The sequence below is a fragment of the Camelus bactrianus genome, chromosome 23 (genome assembly GCF_048773025.1).
Source record: "Camelus bactrianus isolate YW-2024 breed Bactrian camel chromosome 23, ASM4877302v1, whole genome shotgun sequence".
In the NCBI taxonomy this organism is placed as follows: domain Eukaryota; kingdom Metazoa; phylum Chordata; class Mammalia; order Artiodactyla; family Camelidae; genus Camelus; species Camelus bactrianus.
The window spans coordinates 27,738,411-27,755,029 of NC_133561.1; the positions used below are offsets into that span (position 1 = coordinate 27,738,411).

The following is a 16,619-nucleotide window of genomic DNA, read 5'->3' on the forward strand; positions in this document are numbered from 1 at the left end:
GTCAGAGAGGAGAGGGCAGGTCCATCCTGGGGACATCCCTTTGAGAATGATTCCTGGTGACCGATGGCGCCTCTCCTAGGTCCATGAGGTCTGTGTCTGCCAGCACAACACCGCTGGCCCCAACTGTGAACGCTGTGCGCCCTTCTACAACGACCGGCCCTGGAGCCCTGCCAATGACCGGGACCCCCACGAATGCCAGAGTATGAGCCTGGGACCAAGCCCCCACCCCCAGTGACTGGGCGGGGTGCTGGCCCCTCTGGGCCTTAATGACCTCACCTGGGACACAGGGAGAATCTGTTCTTTATTGTTTAAATCTCAATCTAACTGCATCCCTGCCATTTAAACTCTCCTGGCTCTTTGGGGAAGGAGAGGGTGTTTGAGTTGCATCCTCCCACTGCCCCCCAACCCTTCTCCTCAGCCGGGCCTGGAGGGACCACAGCTTGGGCCAGGCTTCTGATGCCACACAACTTTCGTGCTATCCCCAGGCCCTCCTTTTTCTGGCCTCTGCAGTTGCCTTATCCTGTGTAGGGCAAACCTGAAGGCAGGGCCCCTCCTGGAGTAAATGAGGGAAACGAGGGTCCTCAGCCCAGATAGAGGCTGTGAGCCAGCAGGACCCAAGGTGGCAATGGGGGGAGGTTGGCATGGGGCCATGCAAGGGGCTCCCTTTGGCCCAACACTTGGACTTAATTCTTGAGCTTGTCCTTATGCTGCTCGCCTTTCTTACTGGCTGTATAACCTGAAACAAATTACACAAGGCCTGGGCCTCAGTTTCCCAGACCCGAGCATCTTGCCGAGTGGCTGGGGACACCAATGAGTTAGCGTGGAACGTGCTCTGTAGATGGCAACAGTGCTGGTCACACGTCAGCCTGGGGACTCTCCTTTTTCAGTGTGTGACTGCAATGGGCACTCAGAGATGTGTCACTTCGACCCAGCCGTGTTTGCTGCCAGCCAGGGGGCACATGGAGGTGTGTGTGACAACTGCCGGGACCACACTGAGGGCAAGAACTGTGAGCGGTGTCAGCTGCACTACTTCCGGAACCGGCGTCCCGGTGCTCCCATTCAGGAGACCTGCATCCGTGAGTAGAGGCCCCTGGGACCCAGGGCCTCATCTGTCGGTTACTCCCTACCTGCTCCGGGCTCAACGGAGCACGTGTCCCTGGGGATGCACACGCCCTCAGGAAGCATGAAGATTTGGTCGTGTGTCAGGACTTGTGGGCATTTGTTTTAACTTAGCTGTACCCTTCTGAGCAAGTCACCTAACCTCTCTGGATCACCAATCAGTCAATCAAGCATTAATAGCCCTTATTTTAAGCATAGGGAAGAAAAAAATATATACAAGATACCATACCTGCTGTCAAGAAACACTCATGTTGTCTGGTAAGATAAACCACATGCATGGAAAAAAGGACAAAGCATTTTGTCCATATACATGTTAATTGCCTTTACCGTGTTGTAATGTGGTTTGCTTTTAATTTTTCTGTTTCTACCAGTATTCAGAACCCCTCAATGGCAGAGGCTATTCTTATATTCTTAGGCCCCCAGCCCAAGGACAGGCAAATAATTGGTACTCAAGGGATGTTTACTGAATGAACATGTCAGTCACCCAGGAGTGACTCAACATATCCACAAGGGTCAGTGGGTTCACATAGGAGAAAGCAAACTGGGCGGAAGCACTCAGATTTGGACGGGGTTCATCAGGAAAGTCTTTCTAGGTGAAGAAAGAGTCTTTGTTTTGAAAGCCATGAAAGGGGTCAGGGCGTGGTGGGTGGGAGGAAGTTCGTTCAGTTTCTGCTGTTACTATCTGTTTATGGAAATAGGGAGAAGGTCTTGAATTTGACTTCTGTTTCCAGCACTTACTTGCTGTGTGACCTCGAGGAAGTTCTTTGAACATCTCTGAGCCTCAGTTTCCTCATCAGTACAATAGGGACAAGCATCCTCACCTTTCAGGGGTGTTGTGAGGATTATATAAGGTGACCTGCAAGAGGGCCCAGCTCAGTGCTTGCCAGAGTTGTTCAGGAAATAAGGCAACAAAAACTGTTACAGTATCTCACGTGTGCCAAGCACTGCTGCACCTGCTCTGCGTTCACTCATTTATTCCTCCTAAGAAGCCTATGAGTGGTACATGGTTATTCCCATTTTATAGATTTGGAAACTGAGGCACAGAGGGGTTAAGTAACTTGACTAAGTTTGTAAGCCCCAAAGTAGTGGAACAAGGATTTCAACCAGGAAGTCTGGCTTCTGGAAGGTGCTCTTAACTCTCTGCTTTTCTTCTCTGTTCCTACTGTGGTGGTTGCCTTTGTCTCTCAGCCTGCGAGTGTGATCCGGATGGGGCAGTGCCAGGAGCTCCCTGTGACCCAGTGACTGGGCAGTGTGTGTGCAAGGAGCACGTACAGGGCGAACGCTGTGACCTGTGCAAGCCAGGGTTTACAGGACTCACCTACGCCAACCCACAGGGCTGCCACCGTGAGTAGGGGGCTCAGCCTGCTGTGGCTTGGGGCAGGCGGCCTGGGGCCACCAGATCTGAGATCCGCCCTGCTCATGGCACGGTGTGTTGGGTGCTATTCCACTGGACTCCAGCAGGTGGCAGCACAAGCCTGAGATGGAAGGTGGGGCTGAGTCAGCCAGTGGGAGGGAGGACGGGCCGCCAAGCCTCCAGGTGCTGGGACTGGTGGGAAAGCGGGGTGGCCTTGTGAGTCAGCCAGGCTGTCTGGAGGGACTGGCCCTGCCTGGTTCTTTTCCCAGGCTCTCCTCCCCTCTCTGATGCATGTCCTCTGGGGGTGAGTTTTGGTGGCCCGTCCCCCGAGCTCAGCAGCCCTCCCTCCTGTACAGGGTGTGACTGCAGTGTCCTGGGTGCCCGGCAGGACATGCCGTGTGACGAGGAGAGTGGGCGCTGCCTGTGTCTGCCCCACGTGGTGGGTCCCAGATGTGACCAGTGTGCTCCCTACCACTGGAAGCTGGCCAGCGGCCGGGGCTGTGAGCCATGTGGCTGCAACCTAGACAACGCCCTCAGCCCCCAGTGCAACCAGGTACTGTGGGGGCTCAGCGGGGGAGGGGTCCCGTGCACCAGCCTCTGTCTCCCCTCTAAGAGCTGCCCTTCTGGGCCTTTCAAAGGCGGGCCTGGCTGCTTCTGTCCCCATGTCCCTGGGGAGGCCACCAAATGTCCCTCCCTCTGTGGCTCTCAGCCTTTAGTAATGCCACATTCGCACACCTTCTGCAGGGCCGTCCTGGGCTTGGACTTCAGAACTTGGGTCCTAGTGGGAGCCCTTGCTTTGGGGGCGCCCAGGGAGGTTCGGCTCCCTGACCAGGCTCTCCTCGACAGTTCACAGGACAGTGCCCCTGTCGGGAAGGGTTTGGTGGCCTGACCTGCAATGCTGCAGCCATCCGCCGGTGTCCCGACAGGACCTATGGAGACATGGCCACTGGATGCCGAGGTGTGCTCTCTGAGTGGGGGACGCCGAGGCTGTGGGGGCGTGTGCCTGGGTGGACTTGCGGAGGGGTGCGCGTGCGTGTGTGATGTGGGAGGACATCCCAGACTGGTACACGGGCCCTGGCAACCTGTGGGAGTGCTCGCTCCCCACCACTGCCCCAGGGCTGATGTTTGGCCATCGCCATGTCCCCCGTCCCCTGGACAGGAGGGTTGCTTTGTCCCCACTTCCCTGAGGAAGCTCTTCCCAGAAGCCGTCTCCAGGACGGTGGCAGAGTAGGGAGGACACGTCCTCTCTCTTCCTAGATGGAGAAGGCGAGCCCTGGGGGGTAGTCAGTTTGACAAGGTGTGAAGAGGTCTCAGCTCTGCCCCCTCTAGGGGAGTCGCCCCCTTTTCAGGCCTCAGTTTCCTTGTCTCGGGAAGGGGCACACTGTCTCAGTGGCTTCATCTGTAAGAATGAGAAAAACAAACATCCTCTGTCGCAGAGTGGGTGTGAAGGTCAGAGGCGTGACTGTGTGTGCACGGCGAGCGTGAGGCTCAGCACAGTGCCTGGCACGCGGCAGGTGCCGCGGGAGGCTCGCCTTCCTTGCTTTCCTAACCGTGACTTCGTTCTGGCCTTGACCATCTTATTCTAAGCCCGAAAGACCCTGAAGCCAGACCTTCTCCTCGGGCTCTCCCCACCGGACACCTGATCTTCCCGACCCCCTGGCCTCTGACCATCATTCCTCCCACCCTAGCCTGTGACTGTGACTTCCGGGGAACCGAGGGGCCTGGCTGTGACAAGGCCTCGGGCCGCTGCCTCTGTCGCCCCGGCTTGACCGGGCCACGCTGCGACCAGTGCCAGCGAGGCTACTGCGACCGCTACCCCGTGTGCGTGGCCTGCCACCCCTGCTTCCAGATCTACGACGCCGGCCTCCGGGAGTGGGCCCTGCGCCTTGGCAGCCTCCGCAACGCCACCGCCAGCCTGTGGCTGGGACCGGGCCTGGAGGACCACGGCCTGGCCTCCCGGATGCTGGACGCCAAGAGCAAGATGGAGCAGATCCAAGCGATGCTCAGCGGTGCCTCTGTCCCGGAGCAGGAGGTGGCCCAGGTGGCCAACGCCATCTTCTCCATCAGGTCATTCCCTCTCCCTGCTGAGCACTGAGAAGCATTACTCCTTATGGGCGCACCTAGGGGCATGCTGGTCCTTCCTCCCATCGGGACAGCCCTTCACCCTCTACAAGCCTTGTCCCAGAAGCCTCTCTTTTAACTGTCACATGAGTCCTAGGAAGTTGGTGTGCAGACGAAGAAACAGGCGCAGTAGGTGATGTGACAGAGCCACGTGGCCCCGAGGGGCAGAGCGGGGGGCTCAGAACACAGGCCCGAGCCCAGGCCCTGTGCTCTTTCAAGTGCCAGGCGCTGCTGCTGCTGGCGGGAGCATCAGCTCTGGATTAGTCAGCCTGGTGGAGGGCAGCGGGAGGCAGGGCTCTAAAAATACCTTGCATTTGCCTTCGGAAAGAGAGCGGTCCGCCCACAGCCCCCTCCTATCAGCAGAGGCTGCCTTCTCAGTGACATTCGGTTCTGGAAGTCTTTATAATGAGTTTGCATTCCCTGAACCCTCCCTTACTGTGGGGCAGCCCAGAGCTGTCCGGGTGTGCCACTGACCTCGGTCTCAGAACTGAGTAGGGAGTCCATGGGCATTTGGTGGGCTGGATGTGCAGGCCTGGGGTCTTCCAGGAGGACGGGCCATGCTGAGCAAAGCTGGGACTCGGGGAATGCAACGGGGCTGGGAGGGAAGGGTGGTGGGTGTGGCCGCAGAGAGCGTGGGGGCCAAGACTCCCTGAACGTGCAGTGGTGCTGGGTCTAGGCAGACGACCCCTTTCAGGGGGGGACGACCAGTGGGCAGCAGCTTGGGCAGCGCCGTGGGCGGTGTGGGCCACAGGACACGGACTCGAGCCTGGTGGCTGACGTCAGCCTGCAGCGAGGGAGGAGGGGTCCAGGGATGCTCCTGGTGGAAGCCGTGTGGGGGCGGGGGTGGGGGACAGCCGGGAGTGTTAGGGTCACCACACATGCCAAGGAGGGAGATCGGCCTGCGGAGGGGTGGAGGGAGGCCTGCGGACTTTGCCCAGCAGAGCCCTCTCTGGCCTGTGGCTTATCCTGAAGGCCTGTTTTTCCTGACTCAGTAGCAGTTTCTCCACGGGAATGCCTGGTTGTGGGGAGGCAACCCCCTTCCTGTGTTTTAGTGGGAGCTCCTCTCCCACCTCAGGCGGACTCTCCAGGGCCTGCAGCTGGACCTGCCCCTGGAGGAAGAGACCTTGTCGCTCCCAGGAGACCTGGAGAATCTGGACAGGAGCTTCAATCGCCTCCTCATGCTGTATCAGAGCAAGAGGGAGCAGTTTGAAAAAATAAGCACCGCAGATCCCTCAGGTGAGGAGGGGCGCTCAGACACCAGGCCACGCCCCCCTCCTGCTCCCCCTCCGTCTCCAGGCCTCCAGGTCCAGGCTCAGCGCAGTTCCCCCTCTTCTTCCCACAGGAGCCTTCCGAATGCTGACAGCGGCCTACCAGCGGTCATCGCAGGCTGCTCAGCGGGTCTCCGACAGCTCGCGCCTGCTGCTCCAGCTCAGGGACAGCCAGAGGGAGGCTGAGCGGCTGGAGCAGCAGGTGGGAGGAGGGGGAGGAGCCGGTGGTCCCCGGCTCACGGCCCTGAGACTGGAGATGGCTTCCTTGCCTGATCTGACACCCACCATCAACAAGGTGACTCCTGCCATAGGGCCCCATTTCCAGCTTGTCACTCACCAACTGCTGCACCCCATTTCCCATTGGGGTGATGTGAACTTACTGCATCCCCACTTGTCCAGACCCTTAGTCCCTCACGGTGTGCTCAAGAAGAAACAAGTTTCTGGTATCTGGTTGCCATAGAGATGTCTGGCTGTTTGTTTCCCAGGTGTGGGGTGGAAGCGATTGTTGGGGAGACTTGGGGACCCTCTTTGATGTCCCCATCTCTCCACAGCTCTGTGGGGGCTCCAGGCAGATGGCTTGCACCCCAGGAGACTGCCCGGGAGAGCTGTGTCCCCGAGACAACGGCACGATTTGTGGCTCCCACTGCAGAGGCACCCTTCCCAGGGCAGGTGGAGCCTTCAGGACAGCAGGGCAGGTGGCCGAGCAGCTGCGGGGCTTCAATGCCCAGCTCCAGCAGACCAGGCAGATGGTAGGTGCGGCAGAGGTGGGGCTGGCACGCCTAGGAGGAGGCAGAGGGGACAGAGCACCTGGGCAAGTCAGAGTTTCCATTTTTCAGCCAGGAAATGAAAGCCCAGAGATGCCAAGTGACTTGCCCGTGACCCCACAGCAAGTGACAGATAATGTTTGAAGCCAATGGTTTCACATCATTTCTTCCAGGGCCAAACTGAGTTAGTTACAAATGTTTCCCGGGTAGATCTTGGGTAGCAGGTGCCCACAGCATCCCCGGAGCTGCTGGGAGGCTCTCTTGGGGTCTTGACCACGGCTGACCCATTGTGTGTGTCAGCAGATCAGGGCAGCGGAGGAAGCCGCCTCGCAGGTGCAATCAGAGGCTCAGCGCCTGGAGACCCAGGTGAGTGCCAGCCGCTCCAAGATGGAGGAAGACGTCAGCCGCACCCGGCTCCTCATCCAGCAGGTCCGGGACTTCCTCTCAGGTGAGCTGGTCTTCACCCTCCCCTGGGCTGATGTTTTGACTCCCTTCTGTGCTGAGTGCCGTGTTTCCTGTCCAGCTGCTTCCCTGGTCTCCATGGCCCCTGGGCCCGCCCCCATCACTCACCTGGAAGGCTGCCACTGCCTCTAGGTGTGGTCCCATGTCTCTTCCTGCTCCCCCATGGCCTGTTCTCAACAGAACAGCCTGAAACATCTTTGAAAGATGTGTAAGGGGTGGGGATGGGGTCACATCCCACTTAAGCCTAAAATCCTTCACTGGGATCTTCCTGTTCCTGGAATAAACTCCCAGATCCTTATTGTGGTCTCTGTCACCTCCTGGATGTGGCCTGCATCCTCTCCACTTTGTCCTTGAACAGACCAGGCTCTTGCCAGCCTCAAAGGCTCTTCCTCTGCCTGGAATGCTGTCTCTAAGGCCACCGATTCTTGCCTTCCAGGTTTGCGTTTAGATATCTCCCTTGAGAGGCCTTTCCTGACCACCCCATCTGGTCACCCCCCTCCACGCCATTCCCCTCTGGAATCTGACATTTACTGTGCTGCTCCAAGCCTGGGAGGCTGTGGTTGTTGGATTCATTTGTCCAAGAGTGTGTTTGTCTCTCCACTAGACTCTAAACTCCGAAAGGGCAGGGAAGGCGTCTATCTTGTTCACTGGGTCCCTGGCACCCAGCATGATGCCAGACCTAGAAAAGCACCCAATGTTGGTCGAATGAATAAATGAACCCAGTCCCCTCCCTTGCTGCCCTGGGGAGTGGGAAGATCCCAGGACAGGACTCTGGACATCAGGGGGACTTTGGGCAAGTTGCTTTCCTCTTCGGCCTCATCTTTGGCTTCTGCCAACTGGGATGGTAGGATTTCACAAGTTTATTCCAGGCATCAAGCAACTGATGTAAAATGTGTTTTGAAAAATTAAAGGTGCTGCAGGAATATGAGCTGATATTATTAGATTTCTGGTCCCTGCCGGGGAATCTGCTTGGCTGGGAGCCCAGTTAACATGAGCTGAGGGCCTGGTGTAATGGCATTCATTCTTCCTGCTACTGTTGTGGTGCCTATGCTCCGAGAGGCCAAAGTCCCCTCCTGTGTGCAGGTGGCAGGTTGGATTGAGGCAGGAAGGCTGTGCTGAGGTGCCCTGGCTGGTCTGAGGCTGCGCTGGAGTCAGCGTCCCAGAGAGCCCCAGAACGGGGGAGAGTGTCACCTGGATGCAGGGAGATGGTGCCTGACGTTGGATGGAAGTCTGAGGCTCGGACCCGCAGATTAGGAAGGCTTCTCCTGAGTGAAGCCGAGGAAGGCTGGACTGCCCCTCTCCCTGCATCAAACCCAGCCAGGGGCGGGATGTGGGTAGGAAGCCTGTCCTCGGGGTGCAGCCCAGGCAGAGAGTTGCCAGGTTAGCGGGCTCCTGCTGTCCCCTCAGTTGTACCTGTGTCTCAGGTTAAGTCCTTGGACAGGACAAGGGGCAGAAAGAAGCAGCTCCTGGGAGAACCGAGGACGATTCTTACAGTCTCCCTGGCTGTGGGTCCTAGTCTCCAGAGACTTGACACAGGAGGCACGGGTAGCAGCTGCTGTGGACACACAGGGTCACAGCGAGGGTGGGAGAGGGGAAGACCAGTGGACGCTGTCTTTCCCAGTCTTCAATGGGAATGACAAAAGTAATAGATCAGCTTTACTGAGTTCTTACCAAGTGCCAGGCACTGCTCTCCATGCATTGCATTGTTTAACCTGAATTGCCTACCACTTTGCAAGTGAGGACTCTAGATACCAGGAGGTTAAGAAACCTCCCTAAGGGCAACCAGCTTGGAAGGAGGGTTCACCTCACTCCAGAATCCACACTCCAGATTATTGCATTGTGAGGACACACACACACACACACACACTTTTGCTTCCTTGCCTTTGCTAATGTTTCTCCTCTCCCTGCTTTGTCTCCCCTGCCCTGCCCCACCCCTCCTGACTGGAATCCTTGCTCATCCTCTAAGAATCCCCTAGGCACCTCACTCTCCAAGAAGCCTCCCTGGATCCATCAGCCTGGGCTCGGTGCCCCTGCAAAGGCCGGCCCAGCCTCCGTGCTTACCTCGGTCACTCAGGGCTGTGTTTCCTGGCCCCGCTAGGTTTCGAGCTCCGTGAAGGCAGGGAGCAAGCCCAATTTAATGCACAGTCTCAGCTCCCGACAGCCTGCTGTTCGGAGAAGTGAATGTTTGCTGAGCCCACCCCGAGACTCGGGAGCCCACCAGACTGAGTGTAACTCAGACCAAGCCTTCGGGGGCAGCCGAAGTGATGCAGAATGCAGGAAGGGAGCAGCGGGGTGGAAGTGTGCTTCCGTGGGAGGCTTTCTGGGGAAGACTCATGTGAGCCTTGTTTTGAGAGTAGGACTCTGGGTTAGGTGAGAGGTTGTTGGTTTCTGTGGGGAGGTCCTTGTGAAAGCTCAGAGTTGGGAAAATGCCCACTTCAGTAAACTCAGCCACAATATGCCTTGGGTTCCTGTATTGTGTTGCTCTGGCCCCGAAGGGACATAGCAATAAAGAGGCGTGGTTTCCGCCTTCCAGAAATGTCCTTCCATCTGGCACGGGGACGGGACTGGGTCTGGGACCTGTGTAGCCAGCTGGTGAGGAAACCCTTGGATTGCAGAGTAAGGCTGGGCGTGGGGCCCCAGGGGAGTTCTAGTCCTAGTGCAAACCATGTGGGTGGGCGGGCGCCCCCTTCCCTACCACCTCAGTACCAGCTGAATCTATCAAAGTGACCGGGGGAGGAGATGCCATCTCTGAACCCCTGACCTTACTCTCTGACCCAGAATTGGTTTGGCAAATTCCTGCTAATTGATTGTGTCATTTTATCCCTGGAGGTTGGGGATCGCTATTCCCATTTTGTAGATTTAGGAAACCGAGCTCAGAGAAGCCAGTTGACTTGTCCCAGGTTGCTTGAAGAGTAAAGGGGAGGCCTGGGACTGGACCCCTTCAGTATTTCATTCACTCTACAAACACAGAGTGCCTCCAAGTGCCGGGCACCCTGCTAGACGCTGGGATGTAGCTGTGGATGAAAGCCAGTCGCTGCCCTCATCTTGCTCACATTCTAGTGAGGAAACAAACAGAAAACCAGATAAGTGAGCTCAGTGTCGGGCACCTGGCGGGGGTTGGTGATAAATGTCAGGGAGAAAGATAAAGCCGAGAAGGAGGATAAGGCGTGTGGGCAGAGGGTGGAAGTTGTAATTCCAGATTGGATGGTCTGGGCTGGCCTCTCTCAGAAGGCGGCATGTGAGCAAGACTGCTCATCTTTATCCGCCTTGGCAAAGATGAGCGCTCCGGCCAGAGGAGGGGCAGGTGGAAGGGGTCTTGCTGCCAAGGAAGCAGTTCCAGTTCCTGGCAGGTCTCCCCAGTTTAGGGCTGATTATGTTTGTGCTCCAGGCATTGCTCAGTCCCAGCTGTCTGGCACCACCTCCTTCTCCCGAGCCTGCCATTTCCTGCTGCGCCACGCAGTTGCCACAGCTGTCCCAACAGTCATCCTCCCACAGCAGCGTCCCCGGAAATTCTCAGAGAAAGGGCGCCTGAGTGTGCCCGGGAGGCGGCGGCAGCTCCCTGGGCAGCCAGGACAGAGATGCCACAGCGGTGCTCCCCACGGGTGCTGCTCAGCCCCGAGAGGCCTCTGATCTCTGAGGGAGGTGGCTGGGCTCCCCTGGTCCAATGAACTGCTGTCTTCCAGACCCTGACACCGATGCAGCCACCATCCAGGAGGTCAGCGAGGCTGTGCTGGGCCTGTGGCTGCCCACGGACTCTGCCACGGTCCTGCAGAAGATGAGTGAGATCCAGGCCATCGCAGCCAGGCTCCCCAACGTGGACCTGGTGCTGTCCCAGACCAAGCAGGACATTGCTCGGGCTCGCAGGCTCCAGGCTGAGGCTGAGCAGGCCAGGTACGGCCCTGGGCTCTGAACTGCTCCCAGAATCAGGCTGGGGTTTTGCACCCCCCCCCCCAATTCTGTTGCTGGAAGCAAGGGAAGAACCTGTGCAGGTCAGAGGGGCCGAGGGCTGGGAGACGGGAGGGGTGCTGTCCGTGGTGGGGGATGCTGAAGTGGTACACAGCATCCACGCTAAACGCCACGTGGCCCCGCCTTCCATATTGGAAACCATGCCCAAAGGGTGCCCCAGGCTTACCTGCTTGGTGGGGTCCTGGAATGGAAAAGCTCCCGAGTTCAGACTCCTCCTTGGCCTTGGCTGAAAAGGATATTCTCTGGGGCTGAGGAGTGAGTTGGACCACACATCTCTTCATTCACTCTGCACCCATTCTCCCCTCTCCCTCCTGCTCCCCTGGTCCCAGGAGCCGGGCCCACACAGTGGAGGGCCAGGTGGAGGATGTGGTGGGGAACCTGCGGCAGGGCACAGTGGCGCTGCAGGAGGCCCAGGACACCATGCAAGGCACCCGCCGCTCCCTCCGGCTCATCCAGGACAGAGTTGCTGAGGTGAGGCATTAAGGCTTCCTTCCCCTGCGTGTGGGAACAGACAGACTCATGGAAGGCACAGAAGGTGGCATAGAAGGTGTCAGATAGTGGATAGTCAGATAGTTTCCACCAGGGTGGAAACTGAGCTGGGGCCCTAAAGAATAGGGGTCAGAAGCCTTGGGCCTGGCTTCCAGACTTTGGTTTTCTGGTCTCGTGGCCAGGGGCAGCAGTCAGGGTGGGCTCTGAGCTGCAGCAGGTGTGGGGGTCAGCTGAGCCGGAGAAGGGGGAGGCCTGGATGCCAGGGGGCAGGTTGGGGATTGAAGGGAGGGGACAATGTTCTGGTTGGAATGATGTCCTGGTTGGAGAGAATTTCTGTGGCCTGATGAATTGGAGGACAGAAAAATGAAGGCTGCCTTCTAGGAGACCCACCCCAAACCCCAGGTTTCTCTTTCCACAAAGGTTCAGCAGGTGCTGGGGCCAGCAGAAAGACTGGTGACCGGCATGCTGGAGCAGCTGGGTGGCTTCCGGGCACGGATGGAGGAGCTCGGCCGCCAGGCCAGGCAGCAGCAGGCGCAGGCAGCTGAGGCCCGACAGCTGGCAGAGGAGGCCAGCGAGCGGGCGCTGAGTGCCCAGGAGGTACGGAGAAGGCAGCGTCAGCCTGAGGAAGCACAGACCACGGGCTCCAAAGCACTTAGAGTAACAGTTACCCTAAACTATCCAGAAGGGGCTTTAGGATAAACATAAACCTGGCCGGGCATCTGCATCCTCCCCCCGGCTGCCTTCGGTGGAGCTGGCCCAGGGATGTTGGAAGCGGCCTGTCCCATTCCTCCCCCTTCACAGATGAAGTGGTGGCTTTGTCCAGGACTAAATCACATCTAAAAGCAGGTCTCTTGACACTCGATCCGGAGCTTGTCCCCTGTTGTGGCTGCCTGGCCTGGACAGACGCTCTTGGCTTAGTTCAACCTCAGCCCCATCGCAGTCAGAATGAGATCAGCGAGAAAATCAAAGAGCCATTCTCAGTATCCCCAGGGGACCTGCAGTCCCAGCGCGATGGCCCAGCTGCCAAGCGTACTGGGTGACAACTGTGTGCGTGGCCCTGGCTCAGGCAGTGAGGTGGGGAACGATGGGGCCTGTAGCTGGAGGGAGGGAAATACAGAAGTTAAGGTACGGTTGGTGGCCCAGGAGTTTTCATAGGCAGAACCAACCCACTGGGAACAGTAGGAGGCACCGCATCTCTGTGTGCTGATTTGGGGGAGAGCAAGTCCTTTCGCCAAAGGCCTTTAGGACTTTGGATGATGACGATGATGGTGACACGGAGACTCTTCTGCCTTTTTCAGGGATTTGAGAGAGTAAAGCAAAAATACGCCGAGCTGAAGGACCGGTTGGGTCGGAGCCCTGTGCTGGGCGAGCAGGGCAGCCGGATCCTGAGTGTCAAGACAGAGGCAGAGGAACTGTTTGGGGAGACCATGGAGATGATGGACAGGATGAAAGGTGAGGGGATGGTCCATGGACGTGGACTGCAGGGCATCCCCGAAGGCTGCTCCCCACCCAGGGCTTCTGCAGCCCCCTCTTGTTGGAGCTCTAAGTGCTCAGGAAGTGAGGTCAGTCAGGAATCCTGAATGCCTAGTATCGTGGGGCTGTGAGGAGAGGAGAGATGTTTGCAAGACTCAGCCTGCCCTCAAGAAGCTTGCCATCTGGATGGGACCCTTTTTCCTATTGGCTGTCAGCTTCATGGAACTGTATTTAACAGCACCAGGTGGTCTGTGATAAAAGCCCCGGAAAATAGGAGCTCCAGAGGTTCAGAGGATAAATAATGTCAGAGAGAAACGTTCAGTGAAGGTAACGTTTAGAAAAGATAAGATTTGAGGTGGGCCTGGAAGGATGAGTTGGCCTGGGAGAGGCTGTGAGGAGGAGGAGGACCAGCAGGACAGAGGGGGTGGGAGGGAACAGGGCGTGTTCTGAGGATGCGGGCAGGACCACAACTGGAGAGGAGGGTTGATGAGACCAGAACAGGCGGGAGAGAGCAGCATGGGGCCAGTGTGGTGGGTCCGTGGGGCTGGCCCTGATGCCAGGATGGGGAGGGTAGACTCAGCCCTGGGGACAGTAGGAAAGCATCCAAAGATTTTGAATATGGCAAGACTTAATGAAAGGAGATATTGAAAGGGTTCTGAGGTTCCTCAGAAAGGAGAACAGGGATGTTCAAGAACCAGGCTGATGTCTGAGACCCGATGATGGGTCACTGTACTGGTGGGCCCAGCAAATGCCACAACCAGAGTTGCTCTGACTTTTAGAGAAAGCTTTTGACAAAACTCTGCCTGGCTAGCCAGATGGACCCTCTGGAGATGGGTGGGCTGGCGAATTGACAGTGAGTAGGTTGGAGGCTATGGCCAGTCCCACCTGAAGAGGGAAGTGAGAGGAGCTGATCTACATGCAGGAGCCCAGGGCTGGGTGAGTACACGCCCTGGCCTCGTCCATCAGTGTTTTGTACGAAGATAAAGAATGTGCTTATCAGATCTAAGGATGACAGACAGTTAATACACTAGGTAACAGAACCAGCATTCTAAGGCATTCCCAGAAGTCTAAGAGGATGGACTGAAACTAACAGGATAAACTAAGGAGAAAAACCCTCTCTCGCTCTGCCCTTGCTTGGACCTAAACTCACAAGCGTAGCTCAGGTGAGGCCTGGCGTCTCGGTGGCTAATGCAGCTGAAAACACTTTATGTAACTGGTAAAGTGATGAACACATGCAGGTTGTTGCTCACCTGAAAAAGACCCTAGAGTTTTGAGGAACTGTAAGCTTGATGTAAGTCAGAAGTGCCTTGCTCCTGCCAAAAGAGCCAATAACTACAAAGCAGCATTAAAAATGGCATTAAAAATATTTTGTAACTGGTGAGTCCTGCACCTACCAGTCAGAAAAAGCTCAGGTTTAGCCTTGCGGCAAACATTTACTTGCTTGTGAGAAGTTCCTTTTCATTGTAGGGTATGGGGAAGATCGCGGGTAGGGAGACTCTGGGGACGAGGACCAGGGAACAGAGCAGCAGCTGTAGAAATGTGTCGTACTGACCCATAGATCTTTCTGGGTGCCCACTGGTGATAGCCTGGTAATAACCCTGTTCCACTCTGCTGATAGCATCTCAGAAGGGATGCTGCATACATCGGAGGGAGGCTGACCAGGGCTGGGAGGCAGGGAAGGCCTGATGATTGTGTAAGATGAAGAGCGCATGAAGGAACTAGGGAGGTTTCATCTGTGGAGGGCGAGGCCTCAGACACGTGAAGGACTGACTACCAGGTGGGAGACAGAGCAAGCAGATTCCGACACCCCTCCAGACCGACCTGGGAAAATCGGGGGGAAGCCAGATGTGGGCAGATTCTGCCTTTATGAGAAGAATTTTAACAACCCCAACTGCCTGAAGTTGGAGCCTCCCTGCCCTATTCCTGGAAAATTCAGGCTGAAACTGGGTACCGGCTCTCATGAATGTGGTGGTGGGGTGGTGGGGGGTCTTGCCTCGGATGACAGTAGGGACAGGCTGGACCAGACCACATCCTTCACATCCTCCACATGTAATCTGGTGGTGGTCTACAGAACAGACCAGAGCAGGAGGACTAGGTCTCTCTGGAGTGACATTCTGGGGAGACAAACTGGGGAGGAGTTCTGGTGCCTACCCACTTAAAGATCGTTGGCGGGATGACAGCTGTCTGGGTCTAAGAGCAGCAGGTTTCTAGTCTTAGGGCCAGTGGCCTCCTTCATCGGCCTGGGACAACTCTGTCTAGAGCAGAGAAGTGCAGGGGCAGGGGGATGCTTGGGGTGGCAGCTTCCTGGGTTTGGCCCCTATCGTGTGTCTCTAAGAGTGGGAGAGGGGCTGGAGAGGCCTGAGCCTGGAGAAAGCTGCCTTAGGGCCAGACTCCCCACGTGGAGGTGGACGTGGAGGTGATGTCTCCTGCAGGTGCTGCCTCCAGGTGGGTGGGAGGGGAAGGAAGGGCTGGGAGTCTCTGGGGGTCTCACCAGCTCCTCCTCCTGCCCCTCTGCTGTTCCGTCTGTCCCCCAGACATGGAGGTGGAGCTGCTCCGGGGGAGCCAGGCCATCATGCTTCGCTCGGCCGACCTGTCGGGGCTGGAGAAGCACGTGGAACGGATCCGCAACCACATCAACGAGCGCGTGCTCTACTACGCCACCTGCAAGTGACCGCTGGCGTCCAGCCCGTGGCCCCGCTCCTCTGCCCTCTTCACCTCTGGGGGTCACACTGGGTTGGGAGACTTTCTGGCTCCAGGAGACCCTCATGCAGCACAATGCCCAGCCTGGCCTGCCTTGTGGTGCTGCTGTTTGGATTACTGGGCTGCAGCTGAGCCTGATCTGGTGGGACAACTACATTTAAGGGACAGAGATGGTGGCGGCGGGCCACGTCATTGTGACCAGGAGCGCCAGGTGGAGGGAGCTTGGCTGGGCAGGGTTCTCACCCTTCATTCTCCACTGAGGCTGAATCTTGGACCAACACAAAAACGTAAATAAAAATGATATTCAAGTGAAAAGCTGAATAAAGATCTCTGGAAAGGAGCCTGAAGGTTCACAGAGGGAAAATAGTCTGTCTCCCCATGAAGTCAACCCTTATCACTTGCTTCTGTCTCCTGTCTGGGGCTCCTGGGTGCTCCCCTGAGCAAGCCCGAGGCTTGCTGGCGTGTGAAGTGCCGGCTGTCCCCCCCAGCTTTGTCTAGCTGGCTCGTCACCCAAACTTAGGGAGACGGGGCCCCTTTGCCCCAGGGTCGGATGGAGTCCACCCCTGAGAGACCCAAGGAGCTGTTATCATCTTTGAACGACTGTCCAGTGTCTCATTTACAGATGAAGAAATAGAAATTCAGAAAATCCAGAAAAGGGAGGTAAGATGTTTAAAGTCACACACAGCTCCTAGAGGCGGAACGAAGACCGGACTCTGTGTCTCTTGTGATCACAAAAAGACGCTGTAAACAGACGTGTGTGTGTGTGTGTGTGTGTGTGTGTGGGCTTTGTGCCAGGCATTTTATCTACGTTAACTTCTTGGTCATTATTCATCACAGTTGTTATTTATCGAGCCCTGTGCTAGATCCGTCATCTGCATTATCTCATAATGTAGGTGGCACTGA

General features: G+C 57.0%; 1 protein-coding gene across 7 annotated transcripts in view; it reads left to right on the forward strand.

The window, feature by feature from the left end:
- Positions 1 to 16,056, forward strand: part of LAMB3 (laminin subunit beta 3) — a 143,748-nt gene extending 127,692 nt beyond the window's left edge. For all 7 annotated transcript variants that reach the window (XM_074351893.1, XM_074351892.1, XM_074351894.1 and 4 more), the window contains 15 exons: positions 80 to 200; positions 888 to 1,076; positions 2,308 to 2,463; positions 2,830 to 3,026; positions 3,320 to 3,431; positions 4,162 to 4,540; positions 5,670 to 5,830; positions 5,937 to 6,157; positions 6,414 to 6,611; positions 6,930 to 7,074; positions 10,772 to 10,979; positions 11,384 to 11,525; positions 11,964 to 12,140; positions 12,842 to 12,995; positions 15,551 to 16,056. In XM_074351893.1, coding sequence (XP_074207994.1) covers positions 80 to 200; positions 888 to 1,076; positions 2,308 to 2,463; positions 2,830 to 3,026; positions 3,320 to 3,431; positions 4,162 to 4,540; positions 5,670 to 5,830; positions 5,937 to 6,157; positions 6,414 to 6,611; positions 6,930 to 7,074; positions 10,772 to 10,979; positions 11,384 to 11,525; positions 11,964 to 12,140; positions 12,842 to 12,995; positions 15,551 to 15,687 — 2,697 coding nt within the window. In that variant the 3' untranslated portion in view covers positions 15,688 to 16,056. The remainder of the gene's footprint in view (positions 1 to 79; positions 201 to 887; positions 1,077 to 2,307; positions 2,464 to 2,829; positions 3,027 to 3,319; positions 3,432 to 4,161; positions 4,541 to 5,669; positions 5,831 to 5,936; positions 6,158 to 6,413; positions 6,612 to 6,929; positions 7,075 to 10,771; positions 10,980 to 11,383; positions 11,526 to 11,963; positions 12,141 to 12,841; positions 12,996 to 15,550) is intronic.
- Positions 16,057 to 16,619: the final 563 nt, after the last annotated feature.